Below are 18,579 nucleotides of genomic sequence, written 5' to 3' on the forward strand. Positions count from 1 at the left end.
ACAAAAGATGTATCAAAATTTAGCTTAAATATCAAGCTAAATAGATAAGGAATAGGTTAGATTTTTTACTTTATTTGTTATTGGTTTAAAATATTTTCTCGTAAACATTCAAATCCGGTTCTCACCCATACGAAAAAACTGTGTCTAACATCGTATTATATCCAGCTTTCTACGAATATAGAAATGTACAATCATAAGATTAAAACCAGTTTTTTTAGCCGGTGTCTTCGACACCTCGGGGCTAAAAAAAACTAGTTTTAATCTTATAATTGTACATTCTATATCCGCGGAAAGCCGTTTATAATACGATGCGAGAAATAACTATTTTCTTTCTTTCTTTTGTTTTTTATTGCAGGGGGAAAAGAAATGCAACTAAGGAAAAGAAACTAATGCTTCCAATTTAATAAACCTTCGAAAAATTGCATATTTTTGATAGAACAAGGATGACAACATCCATAAAAGCGAAGCAATGAAACGGTAGGACAAACGGACATTAACACTTGTATAGTATCTGAACTGAAAAATCGGAACATAAGTAGTAGTAGTAGTAGATTTATTTTCCAATATAATAAAAAAAGACAATAAAATAATGTACGATAAAATAAGCATAGGTATATTTATAATAAAATAATTTCATATTTGTGTTGCTTCTGTATTTGCATTGGCAGCTAAGATGTCGCGTGAGCGGTGTTGTCTCTAGCTGTTGAAAAAAAACTTCTTTGGTTACTGAAGCAAGAAGATGTACATATGTACATTTATATCAGGTCCCGTTTTCCCGTGTGCAGCTTTGTAGTTCCCCCCTTTTTTATACACTTGAATTGTGTATTGAAAAATAAAGTTATGTACTGAAAACCTTTCTGAAAAAGAAATAAATATAAAAAACAAATTAAAAATTTAAAAAAAAAGAAAAAAAATCTTTTACATTTTTATAGGTTTAGATGACAAACAGGGCATAGTAGTCTTGAACATTCAATATTAATAGATTCAATAAGATGTGCTTTAAGTTTATTTTTAAATTGAATTTTACTGGCCAAATTTTTGATAATATGGCAATCAAAATCATTCCAAATTATAGGAAAATTACAGTATGGCAATCTTTTTAGAAGGCTTGTTCTAAATCTAGGAATTCTATAATCAAAATTGTTTCTTAATTGATAATTATTATTGAATTCTGCATTAGTTTCCCAAGTGTTTGAAAAGGATCTAGGTAAATTATTCATTTTATAATTATGCATAAATTGCAATTGAAAATATTTAAGAAGCAAATCAAATGGTAAAATATTTAGCATTTTAAACATTGGCGCAGTATGAGCATTATACTTAGAGTTCATGATACATCTAATGGCCATTTTTTGCTTTGTTATAATCGGTGTTAAGTTGGCAGAGGCAGCAGTAGAATAAATGAGAATTCCATACACAAGATGGCTATGAAATAGTGAATGATATAGAGTGTATAAATGTCGAATCAAAATTATAGGTAAATTTGTTGAAAAACTGCTTAAAAACAGGATAATGTTTATGGACATACTTACATTTTTGGACTTGATTATAGAGTTGCTTCGCTTATAATATTGTTCTTTGTTGTCCCAGTAATCAATATACCAAAAATCAGATCAAACGGATAATTAAAACACTTGAAAATTTGTTGTTAAAAAAAGTAGAAAAATCAACATTTTTAAAATGGACGTACGGACATTCTGGTAATGATTATAGAGTTGCTACGCTTTCTAAATCGTACCCAACTACTACAGGAATCATCATGCAAAGTTTGAAATCGATAGGACAATTCTAACATGCCTAAATTAACGAATAAAAGCTATCTATCTCGGACGGACCGATCCTAATTATAGAAAAGCTTCGCTTTTAAAAACTGATGGATGCAATCGTCCTTGTTATTACTTTAGAATGTTTATGATAAGCAATTTAATATTTTCCTTAATGAATTTGACATTTTTTATCTCTTTGTTTGTCTGTTAACTACATTGTAATTCTGAAACTAAAGAAAAACTCATTATTAATATTCATTTATATCTCTTTCATAAGCTTGTCTGTTAATATCTCACTAACCACTGAACCGATTAAATTCTCCATTTTCAGGAAGCTTCAAATATGTCTCTGAAAGTTTTTAAAAGCGAAGCTTTTCTATAATTAGGGTCGGGCCGTCCGTACGTCTGTCCGAGATAGATAGCTTTATTCATTAATTTAGGCATGTTAGAATTGTCCTATCGATTTCAAACTTTGCATGATGATTCCTGTAGTAGTTGGGTACGATTTAGAAAGCGTAGCAACTCTATAATCATTACCAGAATGTCCGTACGTCCATTTTAAACATGTTGATTTTTCTACTTTTTTAACAACAAATTTTCAAGTGTTCTAATAATCCGTTTGATCTGATTTTTGGTATATTGATTCCTGAGACAACAAAGAACAATATTATAAGCGAAGCAACTCTATAATCAAGTCCAAAAATGTAAGTATGTCCATAAACATTATCCTGCTTCAAGCAGTTTTTCAACCAATTTACTTACAATTTTGCTTCGGCTCTTATACTTTTAAATTCTGATTATTCAGTTCAGATACTATACAAGTGTCAATGTCCGTTTGTCCTAACGTTTCAGTGCTTCGCTTTTATGGATGTTGTCATCCTTGTTTTTACTCCAATTCATAGGATGGATTTAGGCTTTTTTACTGCCCCCTTCCTCCATTGTAAAAAGATCTAATTTCGTGACAATAAGTTTAAGACATGTCAGAAAAAGAATGTCAACAAACAACAACAGACAATTAAAACTAAATGAATGTATTGTGAATAACAGTAAAGCTGTAGTATTAACTTGGGATCTAGTGCAGTTCAAGGTAAAATATTCCTGGTAACGATTATCTTCAAAAAATCTATGAACTTTCAAAGCTGCTAGCTGCAAAACGGCATTACGTTCATGTCATGCCCACAAAAGCGGCATAAAAAAGACTATTAATAATCTAGAATAGCAAAAAACAACGATGCACAGGATAAGCTTAACTGAAGAAAAAACGCGTAAAATAAGCCTTTTTCGCGCATTTATGTGCATTGTGAGATAACTGTGCATTATTGTGTAATTGCCACTTCAGATTATTTAATGACCTTCTTTAAAGTAGCCTTTAAAATTTATAGATTTTTGGAGATATTCGACACCAAAAACATTTTACCGTGAACTGCACATAATCAAATCATTATGTTCCTTGTTTGTGTCAGTTTAGTTATGAAATCAAAGGTTTAACCACATAAATACTTCAAATTGGATTGCGATTTAATTTTAACCAATGACAAATTTGTTCAATTACCCCGTGGCGACTATTTCGTACGCAATGACAATAACTCTATATTTAGGGATTTTGAGGGATAAGACAATGGTCGATAAATTGATATACATTCTCGTGAATGATTATAAATAAAATCATTGGTTGATAAGTTTGGTCACTTGGAGGGTATTAAAGAATTAGGTTTTAGTGGCAGTACCAAGATTATTCAAGGTTTGCAGCCATTCTTTTGCAAATAAAAAATTTCCTATACCAATAATAATTCTACTCTATAACTTACTTTGACTGTCCGTCCATCTACAACGTTATATAAGCAGTGTTCTTTTGTCTGTATGTCTGTGATTCTCAGAAATTACTGAATCTGCTCTGCTTATTTATGTAATTATCTGTGTCAAAACTTAGTTAACGATACCTTTTTCAATAACGTTAAAATCTATCAAAATTATTTCTAATAATTAATTCGTTGATAGTTATTTATCGTATAATATTATAGACAGCTTTCTGTGGATATCAAAATGAAAAATTATAAGTTTTTAACCAGCTTTGTTAGCCCTTAATGGCTGAAGTCCCGGGCTAACAGGACTGGTATTAATATTATGATTTTTGATTTATTATTCGTAGAAAATTGTCTGCAATACGATTTGGTATACGATATTTAAGTATGGCTGAGAACCAGTTGTAATGTAAGTGTTAATCTTTGATGCCTTTTTCATAAAATATTTTTAATTTTTCGATTCTCTCAAATCTCTTAAAGCTGGGACTAAAGAAGAACTAGTACTAACAATTTATAATATGTTATAAAACCTACAATTATATCATAAACAAGCATAAAATTACTTAAAAACCATAGCAACAGAAATAACCCTATCCACAAAAGCGAAGCTGTTGACAGAAATTAAGATAGAAGTACCAACAAAATTGAAGTTTTTTCCTTATTAAATTAATTGTCAATTGACCAGAGGCGTTCACAGGACTTTTCAAGATGTGGTGTGACTCCCAAATCTTAGTTTAATGGGGTTGTTGACACCTACCCCCCCCCCCCCCACTCATGCACGCACAATTGATGTTGTAACGTCATTATAATTATAACTAATTATTACAAGAATCATCATACGTCACTGACATGTTAACATTTGTAGAAAAGCTACGCTTTTAAAAATCTTTTTATCTAAACTATAATTTCACTTTAAATAATTCACAGTAAAAATCAGAAACGCATGAAATCAACTTTTCTTGCGTGCCAGGGAAAAAGGGATAAGACAATGGAGGATAGATAATCTTTTGTTCTATCAAAAGAATGTTAACATAAAGTCATTAAGTAGCTTTGGAATAATTATTAAGGGGTATAATTTATTTATTTTCCATATACCTATCCCTTAATTCTTTCATGCATGTAGCTTTTTTTTCTAAAAACCACAATAACATATTAAACATATGTATAGTGTATAATTCATAAGTACAAGGTGTCTAATAAAATTATATACATATTTTATATATTGAAATAATAATCATAAAATTTTGTTAACCCGTGCCTTCGGCCCCTCGGGGCGAACATTACTGGTTTTAATTTTACAATTTTTTATTTTAATATCCGTGGAAACGTATCTATTATTTGTATGATGCGATATATAACTACTAGCGGCTACTCCCCTAGAGGCCTCTACTGGCACTTTAACTGTTTTTTTTAATAATACGATATCTTGCAATGTTTTGTAGGAGTCTCTATCAAGATTCTACGATACCGTGCAATGTTACGTAGGAGTCTCTTTATTCAAAATTTCGATTTATTGTGATTTCTCTTGGAAGGGTGGTGGTACCCTCCCCCAAAATAGTTATAAACCTTCCCGGGACCTTTGAGAAGAAACCCTGTTAAGGAACCCGATCGGTTTAGCGGTTAGCGAAATCCTTCGGTACAGACACACAAACAGACAAACCACGGTTGGACCCTCAGATGTCAAAACTTTATTTTAGTGTTTGGCCAAAATGACTTTGCAATTGTATCTGTAAGTACGTCTAATAACACCCTTTGCTATTTTTAAAATCCTAGAAAATTTTTTTTGCAAGAAAATTGCATAAATTCGCAACCTTTTTTAGAACCACTACATAACTCGAGTTTTAAAACTTTTTATATAAAATCCTTTTTACAAAAAATATCAATAATTACTTAAAATTAAACCTGAAAGAAAAAAAATCTCATTACACGTGTTAATTTGCATGTTTTAGGTCTTTTTTTGAGGAAAGTATAACTTCCACATTTTTGACAATAATTATATTTTTTTAACATTTCAAAGTAAAATATAATAAAACTTAAACGATTTTTCTTGAATTATCAGTTGAAAATTTCATCAAACATGCAATTTAAGTGATGAAAATTTAATAAAATCATTTTTTGAATGTTTAGAATTACCAATTTTCTACATTTAAAACAAAATGTTAACAAAATTTAAAAACATTTTTACATATAACTTCAAAAATCAATAACATTTTATAAAAAGATGTTTCAAAAAATAAATCATTAAAAGGTATTAAAATGCATTTGAAATTACTTAAAATTAAAACGAGAACATCTTTTTACAATGTATTCTGTGTAATAGAGTTTAAATGACATGATTAGTGAATGAAATATTTCCTAAACTCATTAAGCCTTTTTGTGACTATATTAAAAATAATTTATTTTGTTTTATAGTGTTTTTTTATTCAAATATTTGACAAAATTTTCCCTACGTCAATAAAATAAAGTCAGTTTTTTACTGTTTCCAGGTTTTTCTTTATAACAATTAAATATAATATAAATCTTCATTATCTTTTATTTGAATTATCATACACATTAAAATGTAAAGTATAAGCTAGAATAGCACTTTTTTTAACGAATATTTTAATGACATTATATCAAAATAATTCCTCTTAAATATCACACAACATATGATTGGGAAGTATAGCCATTTCTTGGAGGTATAATATTTACAAAAATACCATTAATTCTGTTTTTATCAGAAGTTAAAAAAATTGAACAATTCTAAAACAATGGTTGGCTGTCTAGATATTGAGTACACTAAGACTACGGCTCTGTTCTATTGAAATAACGTTGCAAAAAGAGGGGTTCTGAAAGTAATCTACCTAATTATTTTTAAAGAACCAACAAGTACTGTCAGTATCTTTTTTCTTGTAATCTAGCAGACAATCAAATCATAACACAATTTTCATGATAAAATATTCAGGTTTCTACTTAACATTTTAAAAAATATACTGATCAATAAAATGTTCAAAATTTTACTTTGTACTAATTGAAAAAATATGTTGTAATTCTTATTTTAAAGTTACATTTTTATCCCTGACAAAATCATAGACGACTTTTAAAGGCATCTTATCTAAACTTTTTGAAGAAAAACTTAAAAACGTTAATTAAGTATTAAAACTATTTTCTTCGATTTTTCTGAAGTTATTATCGCATTCTATGGGTTTTTTATTATCATTTACTTATATCGAAAGTGCCAAACATTGTACCCTAACTTATTCATTTAATAAAAAACCAAGCGTGAAACAGACAGACATCCTGTTACTTTAGTATAAGGATTATAGTATTTTTGAATGCTAATCTTTTCTACAATTATGGGTTCTCATAAGTTCGTCAGTCAGTCTGTAACGACTATCTTTGGTTCTAAAATAAAGAATGGTATACTATTTATTGTTGCCTAAACTCCTATTAGCGTGCCCCTAGAGGCCTATAGCGGCGCATAAAATGTTTTCTTTTAAATCTAGGTTAAGGTCAGTTATTTACACAAAAAAATTCTCTCGGGAGGGTGGTGGTACCCTCCCCAAAAATAGTTATAAACGTAACCAGGACTAATTAGAATCTACACTGTTAAGGAGAATTGTATCGGTTCAGCAGTTAGAGAGATCCTTCGATACAAACAGACAGATAGAGATCCTGTTACTTATATGTAAGGATAACGATTTGTGAATCTTGAATGCTACTTCCATAACCCACCTCCCATTGTTTTCAACATAAGAGTATCCAAATTATCCAAAAATGAAAAATCTATTGAAACAGGCTGCAGATTACAAATAATGTAATACGACTGACATTGCAGCAGTTTGTTTATGTTTATGTTTAAATTGAATTTGTTTTGAAATAATCATACATGGAATTAAATGTTTGACACTTTCCCTCATATCGTATCTGGACCACTATATTTCTTTAAAAAACGTATTTTTAATTAAGGTTGCGTTGGGTAAGGTAAAGTTTAGAAGAATTAGAACCCCGTAAAAATATAGTTCAGTTGGGCTAGAGCCCCCGAAGGTGTTACAAGGGTGTTTTTTATCTTAAACAGTGGTTTATTTGTAGCTATGAGTTAATTAAAACAATTGTCATGCATATTAAACTTATTAATCCATATTTCCTGTTGTTTTAGGGTTAAATCTAATAAATCCTAATACAGATTTATCAAAAATTAATTATAAACAAGGAACATTGCTCACAGGGACATCCAAGCTTCTTATTGAGGAGGGTAAAATGAAGGGGTTTCTTCCAACCAATATATTTTTTTTATTTTGAGGGGGTAAAATGAGGGGTTTTAAAGTTTGAGGGGGGTAAACACTTTTGGACTTCTATGATTGCTAGGGATAAAGCTCCTGAATAAAAACTAATTTGTCTCTAACTTTGTGACAGTCAAAGCTAAATAATAATCATTGTTAGGAAAAATGCTGTTATAATATCAAATTATCAATTTTAAAAACCTAATACAATAATTAAAACCAATATTTTTGAAAAACTTGTATAGTTTGAAGCAAAATATTTGAAGTTAAATTTCATTTTTGGATTTTTTAGATTCACATACTTTCATAAGTATTAGTAATTTTTAAACAAACATAATAACATTTTTTTGAACAACCTGTAAAATTTCAACGTATTAATTTTAATGTATATTTATTCACCTTCTATTTTAATATACTTAGATTAATTAAAGAAATAAAGTTTCTCATTTAATACAATTTCATCTAACTTTTATTTAGACAACCTGAATATTGTTTCATTTTTCACTAAAATCTGAATAATTTTTTTTCAAAAACCGAAAAACCAAACTTTTTTATGAATCACTTTGCATGCATATGATTTTGTTGACCACCTGCCACTTGGCGTAACAATGTAAAACTAAGCCATTTCACAATAATTTAGTGATTCACTTGTATAACAGTTTCCTTGAATTATATTAAGCATAATTTACAGCAGATTATTATATTTTAAAGCCTAATAACCTATTGTAACTGTAAGGAAGTGGGTAGTTTTAGAAATAGTCATAATGTTTTAGTGCGTCGCGCTACTATACCATGCCACCAATAGAACATGACGTTTATAAAAACTAACAAAGATTTTTTTCATAACAGCAAATTTATCATAAAATTGAGAAAATAAGAGATAAGGACAGAGAGAGGGTGAGACAACTATCTATAATACAAAGTAGCTTGATGTCTTTCCGTCTGTCTGTTCATCTGAAGATTAAGATCTCGGTAACCACTCAACCGATTGGATTCTACTCTTCAGGGTATATACCTATTGGTCCTGTTGTGGTTTTAAGCTATTTTTTGGGGGGTGGGACACCCCAACCCCCCCAAAAAAAGAAAATTCCCCTGAACTTTTATGAAAAAAGCCCCTAGAGGCTAGGGGCGAAGCCGCTAGTAAGAATTTAAAGTATAGGGAGGAAAAGGAAGACAGCATCAATAAAATCAAAGCGTAACATATAAACAAATGAAGGGAACAAACTTAGTTATAGAAAAGCTTTGTTTTTTAAAAAATGATGATGAGATTAGAAATATAATTATAAATAATGATATAGATAGAGGGGAAAGAAAAAATAAATATTATTATATGATAAGTAAAAAAAAGAAGTATATAAGGAAAAAGAGAGAGAAATAGTAGAGTGTTTAAGAAATTAAGAGACGTAAGGAAGATGATAGAGTAAGAGAACAAAAACAATTATAGGGATAAAAAGGGAAAATTAGCTGAAAGAAAGAAAGAGAGAGAGAGAGAGTGAAATAGGTAAAGAGAAAATATACAGAGACATCAATGACTAATAGAGAAAGATAAATAATTATGATAATAAAGAGGCATAGAGCAACAATAACACATATATACATATATATTACATATTATTGTCTTTTGTTCCATGACAGACATATCGACTAGCTAAGTAAATTATTCTTTATGCTCTTATATGATAACGGACATCTTCTCAAACAGCTGCCAGGAAAATGTTGTATAATTTGTTGTTTTGTATGAAATACCCTGTGGTAGGTAAAATCTCAACCGTAATTTTCTCCGTTGGTCCTATATCCTTCCCCCTTTCTAATTCCTCCTTTATCTTATCTCTGGACCCCTTTTCTATCTTTTCTATATCTCTGTCTCTCTTTCACTCTCTCTATGTCTCTCATATTATTTCTTTCTCTATAAATCTCTCTCTGTCTCTCTCTCTGTCTCTCTCTGTCTCTCTCTGTCTCTCTCTGTCTCTCTCTGTCTCTCTCTGTCTCTCTCTCTCTCTCTCTCTCTCTCTTTACTCTCTCTCTCTTTACTCTCTGTCTTTCTGACTGTCTTTCTGACTGTCTTTCTCTCTTTCTCTCTCTCTATCTCTCTTTCTCTCTCTCTCTCTCTCTTACTCTCTGTCTCTCTCTGTCTCTGTCTCTCTCTCTCTCTCTCTGTCTCTCTCTCTCTCTCTGTCTCTCTCTCTCTCTATCTATCTATCTATCTATCCATCTCTCTCTCTCTCTCTCTCTCTCTCTCTCTCTCTCTGTCTCTCTGTCTCTCTCTCCATCTCTTTCTCTCTCTCTTTCCTCTCTCTCTTTCCCTCTCGCTTACACTTTCTTTTTATCTCTTTCTTTCTCTCTCTTTACATATGCATAAGGAGCTAAGTCGAAACTCAAAATGCTAATTTTTCCCTAAACCTATAGGAAGCTTCACGTTAATAAGAATGTAGAAAAGAAATGCACAAAAAAAAGGAAATAATGAGAAATAGAGAAAAGAAAAGAATGGAAAATTATTAAAAAGAGGGAGAAAGAAAAAGGATAATTGCAAGAGAGAGGGAGAAAGGCAGAGAGGCTTGAGAAGAGAGGGAGAGAAAGAAAGAGAGAGAGAGAGAGAGAGAGAGAGAGAGAGAGAGAGAGAGAGAGAGAGAGAGAGAGAGAGAGAGAGGGAGAGAGAGAGAGAGAGAGAGAGAGAGAGAGAGAGAGAGAGAGAGAGAGAGAAAGAGAGAGGGAGAGAGAACTATATAGATAGGGACAGTTAGTTGTCTAAAATCACAAGGCGTAAATTTTCCTTTTCAAAATTTTATTTCTTACTCTTTTTAAACCCCCCGGCCCTCAACCTTACTCCCCTCCCCTTTTGATTTCCTTTTTCTTCTTCTCACTCCCAAACCCTTTCCCCCTGTCACTTCCTTTTCAAAGCTTCCTTTTGAGCATTTATTTATTCATCCTATTAATAATAATCCTAATAATAATAAGTTTTTCTGTCTGAAGCTTAAGATCTGAATAACCGATTAAGGTCTCCTTTTAAGGGATGCTTCACATATTTTCCAGATGGTTTCGGCTATTCTATTTGTAAATTAAAGTATTGGATTGGTTTTATGTTATTTTAAAGAGGAAACTGCGAGATTTATCATGTTTTAGCAGAGATAATGATAATTTAAAACAAGGATGACAACATCCATAAGTAGCGAAGGTCAAAAATTATAAATAGATATCGAAAAAAATCACTATAGAGCAGTGTCATACAATAAACATAAAACTTGATAAAATAGGAAAATAACGAAACCTTTAAAATCACGCAACCTTTAAAATCACGAAAAATTAAAAATCTAGGAATCGATCTAGCACCGCAAGTAATGAACAAATCTTAATGAAACTTGATCGAAATAAGTAAAATATGGGTATTTTCATTCCTTGATAATTTCAGCCATCAATCTGTAATAGGAATCGAGAAAATCTTGAAAACCTAAAACTAGAGACGATCTAGCACTCCAATTAATAAACAAATCTTAATAAAACTTGGTGAAAATATGAAGAATGTAAAATCAATCAATCCCTGAAAATTTCAGCCCTTTATATTGAAAAGGAATTGAGAAAATCACGAAAACTTAAAAATCTAAGAATCTTTCTAGCACCCCAAACAACAGACAGATGGACAAAACAATGTATAGATTGGATGGGCATATTCCATAGGAATCTTTCTTAATAATTTCAGTTGTCTATCTTGAATAGGAGCCGAGAAAATCACGTTTCCCCCAATCCACTAATTACGGACGGACAGACGGACTTTTATAGTAGCTTCGTTACTAAAAAAATAATTATTTTGTAGATTTGATAAACGGAAGACGATATATGCATGAAATGAATATCAATTTGAAATGTACAGGTGTAATATAAATGTGTGAACTTTTATATCCTAATGATGACTTCTCCCCCTTGAGGTCTCTAGGGGCACATGTTGTAGGGGGAGGGGGGAGAGGTACCCTGCCCTGTATCAGTTATTAGCCTTCCATAGATCTATAAGAAGATTCACTGCAAAGGAGAACCAGATCGGCTCGCGGTTACCGAGATCATAAGCTATAGACAGACATCTTAGTATATTTTGTGACATGATGTCTTTCAGTGTTTCTGTAGTAAAGGATCTCGCTTACCATTTGACCGATGTGGTTCTCCTTTAAGAAGTTCCAGAGAAATATCATAACAATTTTTGTTGAGGGTACCACTATTCTCCCAAGAAATATTAAAAGATATTTTTCTTTTAATAAACGAAATTGAAAAAGAATACTTGCTGTCAATATATAAATGATATTTTATATCTGATACAATCCCAATAACCGACAAGTTATAACTAATACCTCCCCCCCCCCCCCCGTCGTTTTCACTATTACAAAAAAAAGTTTTTCTAATCTATGATGTAGTAAGTTAAAAAAAAGTAAGTTACATATATTAAAAGCAAGACCAATCGTTCAACAAATTTTCAATTTTTTTGTATTTGTGGCATAGCCAATTATTTGTCAACGAGTTAAGCATCTATGGCCTAGTACGCTCTTGATTGTTTATTAGCATTCCTTTTGATTTTCTTTCACCTGTTTAAATGACTTTACGTTTTAAAAATATTTGAATCATGGAAAGAAAACGAAGTAGCGGGTTACATCGTATTTTCACAGTAGCTTTTGATAGGTTATTTTAGGACAAAAGCTCTGTGAAAATACAAAAGACCCGCTACTTCGTTTTCTTTCCATTATCCAAATATTTCTCACACACTCAGCTGAAATCATGGCCATTGTGATTTTCATACCACTGAATGTGTGTCATATACCACCCTCAAATTTTATTTACAGCTATGGGGTGCATAAAATTTTAAAAAGCTGTACAAAACAACTGGTTAAATTTAAAAATGCTAAAAATACTTCTATGATATAAGCTATCATTTACTAAGAGTATCATATGTTTCTTTCCACATTAACCCTTAACGATCAAGGGGATGGGGGGGGGGGTTGCATTTACCGTCCCACTCTACAATCACATTTTTGTACATTTCTACCCTACTCTGTATAAAGATGATTCTATACAGGGATCTAAAGAGATAAGACAATGGCCGATTAATTGATGTACATCCCAAATGATGATACAAAAAATTACTACTTCTGTAGATTACAGTTAGTGGTTGAAACGTTTGGCCACCTAACCTAATGAGCAAACTAATCAAAATTCAATAAAAGTCCATAAAGCTGTTAAGCCAACAAACAAGAAAACAGTACAATGAAACTTTGGGGACTATTATAATAAATAGCCTAATGTATCTTTTTCTCTGGCGCTATCCCTTTTTATTTAAATCCCTTTACTATGATCAGGGAGTAAGGGAGGGGACAATGGGCAATTAATTCAATATAAGAGTTATCAAAGAAAGGGCATGAAATCCAGTTTAATCCAATAAATTTGTAGGAAATTATAAAGGGATTGTTAATTGAATAATAGATTTCCATAGCGTCATGTAAAGTGAAATCACAACTTGTTTTTGATGAAATATATTGAGGTTTTTTGGTGTGATTTTTATATTACAAGATTATTGGACCCGGTCAGCTGCTAGCAAGAATATGATTGCCCCTTTTTATTCTGTTTATTTCACTTGCTCCTTGCCCCCACCTCCCTTCTCCCTTCTCCCCGTCTGCTACATTACAAACTAACACAACGAGTGTTTATTTCCCTTGCCCCCACTTTCCTTATCCCTTCTCCCCCATCTGCAAAATTCAAAACATACATAACGAGTAGTGGCATTTCATGCGCAAGTACCCAAACTCAGTCAGAAACTGCTAAATTCTTGCACATTCCCTTTGAGCCAGTACCCAAAGTCTGAGACTCCTAAAAATTCAATATTCGATCCATTGTCCCCTCCCTTACTCCCTGACTATGCTGCAGTTAAAACACATGTGAATGATTTGGTCAGTAACTTATCGAATATAATTAACATAGCATTCAACAGTTCAAATATGATATAATATTGATTCGTGTGATAGTATTCAGGGTGACTCAAAAAAAATTTGTTTTGTAACTATTAGAATATTTATTGGCTTTGTAGTCACTAAGGCAATGGCTACAATTTTCATTATGGCTAAGATTAAGAGCAATATATGCAATTGATTAAAATAAATTGAGATATAACAAAAAATATTCCAAATGAGATATCCCTTCATATATCTCTTACAAGGACATTAATGCTTTGAATTTTTTGGGGATAAGGTCATGGGGGTGGGTATAACTTCTCAATAAGGGTGGTTATTCAACTTTAGGGAGGTGAGATACGTCAACAAATTTTTTTCTTATTTAAAAATGACAACTCTGGGGTACATTTATAAGGGGAGGTTATTCAATTTTTTTGCTAGTGTCAGAAACCAAATTTTAGATGTCAAATGCTAATAATATACCTGCTATGTAAAAACTAATGGCTTTGAACCATGGCGACGGCGTTGAATGGGAATAATTTTTGGATGGGTTCTAGATGTTTGTCACCCATCTCAAAACTTTTGGAATTTGTCTTTTTTGTAGGAAGGGGGGGGGGGTGATAATCTAATATAATGCCAATAGTTTTGGGTGGTGATGTTACTCTATCTTCCACTCCATTGGATATTCTTAACACTTATTCTGAAATGAATTATGGTACATTGCTGAATGATAAAAAAATATTACTGATTAAAGTACATCATTATGCAATTATGCAACAATAATAAAAGAAATTACCTTCTTGGAACTTTATTGATTGATCACTTAAGGTATTTAAAAGAACATGTCCTAACTTTTTAGATTTTTAAAAAATTTCTAGTCTGTGTTTTAAGGAAGTAGTAGATATAAAATGATCCATAGAATTTAGATATGCAATCCTGTTTTTTCTGTAGACCTCATATTTTTGAAGTAATTTAATTTTTTTTTAAATTAAGTTGGTTTTAAGGTAATAAAACGCAACAAAAAAAGGAGAAAATTGCCATTATGAACAAAAATAATAAGATCTCAAATTTGACACCCTGCTATTTGAATTATGTTGAGTAATTATTGAAAAATCTATTTTGTTGAATCCCATTGAATCAAAACTTTAAACTTTGGGAGCTCGTCATGAATATGTTAAAAAAATCACAAAAGTTAGGACACGTTCTTTAAATTTTTTTACCATGTAATGTAAATAAAGCAATCAAAAATTTATGGAAAAAATCTTTTTCATAATATTTACCTGCGCAAATAAATTTTTATCTAAAATCGCACAAAGTTTTTTTTGGGACACCCTGTATGTTAAGGCAATCTAAGTTGAGTTAAATGTTGAAAAGAACATGTATTAGATTACGAAGGATGGTGAATAAATTGAATCCGACATTATCACGCTTGTGAGTAATCCTTTCTTGCAGAGCAGCTACTCTATACTTAGGGAGAACACTGCAATATTGATTTATAATTTTTCTTTAAATAATAGCAACACTTTTCCACCAATAATTTCAATTTTGTTTGTCATAGTTGGTTGAAACATTTTTCTGCATTGGTACATTCCAGTTTTGTCTATAATGGGATTTGTCCGTTCATCTGATCGCCTAAACATTTCTAGATGAGTTTGTTATACTTTCCTGTCTATGTTCAATTTTCCTCCATTTTTAAATAATTTTTTATATTATAGATATACTTTGTCTATGCATAGATTCAAGTAATATTACCCCACACTGTTAAAAAAATTCTACATTGCAATTTATCAAATTTTTCAAATTGCTCATAATAATTAAAAAGAAAATTAAACTTTTACCTACTTAAATAATTATTTACATACCTACTTTTTTTTGGTTAGTCAGCTAATATAAATTGTATTGTAAGTAAATGTGTTTTAGAACTGGTCGATATGCCCTGGTCATTGTATCATTTCTCTCAATATTAACATATTATACTCTTTACAGGTACTTATATTCATTCAGAAATACAATTTTTATTAAGTTTTGTAAATCAGCTTGCAGAAAATCTATTTTTAAAATTAGCTTTGTAAAAGAAGGGATTGTTGCTATATGTAAATACACAACTTTTCTTTTCAGTTTTATAAGTTTTTTTTTACAATTAATTAGCTATTGATTAAAATGTAAGCATATTTTCTAAGCAAAAAAATTGTGCTTTATTTAGTAGCATGCAAAGGAATTAGATCTTTGGAATGAAAAAAGGAAGGAAATAAACTTGCCATTTTATTAAAACAATTATTTAAAATGAGAAGAACTACCGAAATTGAGTTAAAAATTAGCTTTAAAGTATGTAGCTTCACTACTAAAAACTATTCACTAGTATATTTATATTCATTTAAATAATTAATTTTAAAATTGAAATCAATTTTAAAGTGAAAGAAATAGATTTGGAAGTTAATAGCTTTTTTCATTAAAAGTCATATATTTTTTTCTTGATGTCTTTTTTAATAAACTTTTTTATAAACAGCTGAATTTGAATTTATGCTTATACTATTAAAAGTATGTGCATATGCATGAAACATTGAATAAATTTATCAATGAAAAATATTATTACATTTTTCAAAATCATCTAATTTTATTTTGTTTTTGGTTTACTATATTCTGTTTCAGATAGTTTTGTTACTATTTTTGAAGATTTTTGTACTTTTTTTTAGAGCTGAAGTTGAGAGAATACAAAAAAATACACCAAATCCATATTTCATTCAATACATTGAAAATTTCAATCTGAGAAAATATTTGTCTATAGTGTCAACAAATCTAAAAGATGATAATCCCATACTTAACAATAATATTGATTATGAGGTTATAAAAGAAGAAAATGAAAATTTAGAAGAAAATGAATCAAAAGAGAGGAATAAAGATTGGTAAATTGGTAATTGGTAAACTAAATATATTAATGTATTTTTAAAGTACTGATTGGTAAAAATTTACAAATATTATGAACATTTTGTTAAAGTTCATATATTTGTTAAACTTTTGTAATTATACCTATCTGTTTCAAGAGACATAGTGCTGTTTATAACAACTAGCGGCTACGCCTCTAGAGGCCTCTAGTGGCATTTAAATGTTTTTAATTTATTTTAGATATCTAATTTGAGAAATAATTTGTCTATGTTATCAGCTCTTAAATTTATGCTTCTACGCAGCGAGACTACACTAGCGACACTATGCTGCGAAAATATTTTTAAAAATTTCGATTTTATTGTGATTTCTCTTGGGAGGGTGGTGGTACCCTTCCCCAAAATAGTTAAAAACCTTCCCGGGACATATGAGAATCTACCCTGTTAAGGAGAACCCAATCGGTTCAGCGGTTAGCGAGATCCTTCGGTACAGACACACAGATACACACACAGACAAACAAACATCCTGTTATTTTAGTATAAGGATTTAAACATGATTTAAGATTTATATTTGATAGAATAATGGATGACCATTATTGCTTTAAAAAATAACCAATTTCTGAAAAGCAGACAAAATGAATCACTCACTAGACTTTAATGCCATGAGTATCAAAAGTAATTTTTTTCTCAAAATATTTTGATTTATACCAATGTTATTTAATCTTTATTCCTTTTTACAAGAAGTAAAAAAAGTTTTGGAGTAGTTGAAGATACAGAAAAGGCTATTGAAGATGATTCCAATGTTAATATCAATCTCAGTGAAACAGAAAACATAAATGAATTTGAGAATAAAACTATAGATGTAATAGAAAGTAGTACAATGCAAGGAAGTTTCATTATCAATACTGGAACTACTCCAAAAGAGATTACAGAAGCTACATACCAAGAAAAACCTAAAAAATTCAAAAATCCTAATGTCTTGTTTCACAAAAAAGGCTTAAGCATCATTAAAGTTGGTCATAAAAGCAATGCTTTAATAAAGAAAAGAGGTTTAAGTATTATACCACTTGGAAAGAAGATAAACAAAAATTTTGATGATATTTTTTCAGGGATTTTTCATGTGCTTTCAAGTAATTTTTTAACTTTTACAATTTCATAAGTTTAAAATAAAGAAATTCTATTAATCTTTAGTAAATATAAGCACAGTAAAATGGCTCTAGGAATGAAAAATAAACAGGAATTGATTGACAAACTAAGATCAGAGAGAAAACAGGACAGTATTCCTTTATTCCATTGTAAAAACTGTAATCTAAGACAGTTTTTCTATAAATTAACAGTAACTAGGCTTTGTCTAGATCAATCAGCAATAGAATTTACAATTTGATTAATCTGAAATTTTTTTTATAGCAGATATTTTATTTTTTAAGTTATGGAGGGAATAATAATGAGACATGTCTAAACTTGTTGGATGTTATTTCTGACAGAAATCTAAATTTTTCTATGAATATCTTTCTTACTGTTGATCATCCTTTTTTTTACTTTTTCTGTTTGTTTGTTTATAGCATCTAACACTGAAACTTTATTTACGCATAATAATTGATGTAGTCATCCCTAGAAAGTATTTTAAAAATCTAATCATAAGGAATATTTATCACAATAGAAAATGGAGCAAAGAGAACAAAGAGAAAAAGAGAGAATGGAGAGAAGAATGAAAAAAGATAAAGAACTCTTAGAATGGCAAGAAAATAATCCTGATAAAATTCAGGAATCAAGATATCAATAAACAATTCAAAATCAAATGTAATTTACAAGTCATAAGATCAACTGATCTACATTTAGAATTTATACAAATAATGTATTATGGAGATAAGGTTTAATTTGTGTAAGTAGTTTGTCCTTTACAACATAAAGAACTCTAAGTAATATTTTATTAGAGTTGCTAATGTAGA

General features: G+C 30.3%; 1 protein-coding gene and 1 long non-coding RNA gene across 2 annotated transcripts in view; one reads left to right on the plus strand and one right to left on the minus strand.

Annotated features, from left to right (window-relative positions):
* LOC145332187 (uncharacterized) overlaps window positions 1–2,019 on the minus strand; it is a 37,150-nt gene extending 35,131 nt beyond the window's left edge. The window contains exon 1 of the mRNA XM_080177145.1: window positions 1,935–2,019. Within this exon, the coding sequence (XP_080033271.1) occupies window positions 1,935–1,951 (17 nt within the window). The 5' untranslated portion in view covers window positions 1,952–2,019. The remainder of the gene's footprint in view (window positions 1–1,934) is intronic.
* Window positions 2,020–13,754: 11,735 nt separating this feature from the next.
* LOC145332313 (uncharacterized) lies at window positions 13,755–16,637 on the plus strand. The gene is made up of 4 exons (XR_013884131.1): window positions 13,755–13,834; window positions 15,096–15,182; window positions 15,672–15,737; window positions 16,445–16,637. It is a non-coding gene; the product is annotated as an uncharacterized LOC145332313 (long non-coding RNA).
* The last annotated feature ends 1,942 nt before the right edge of the window (window positions 16,638–18,579 follow it).

The sequence above is a fragment of the Acartia tonsa genome, chromosome 11, assembly GCF_053477335.1.
Source record: "Acartia tonsa isolate MP-2025a chromosome 11, ASM5347733v1, whole genome shotgun sequence".
In the NCBI taxonomy this organism is placed as follows: Eukaryota; Metazoa; Arthropoda; class Copepoda; order Calanoida; family Acartiidae; genus Acartia; species Acartia tonsa.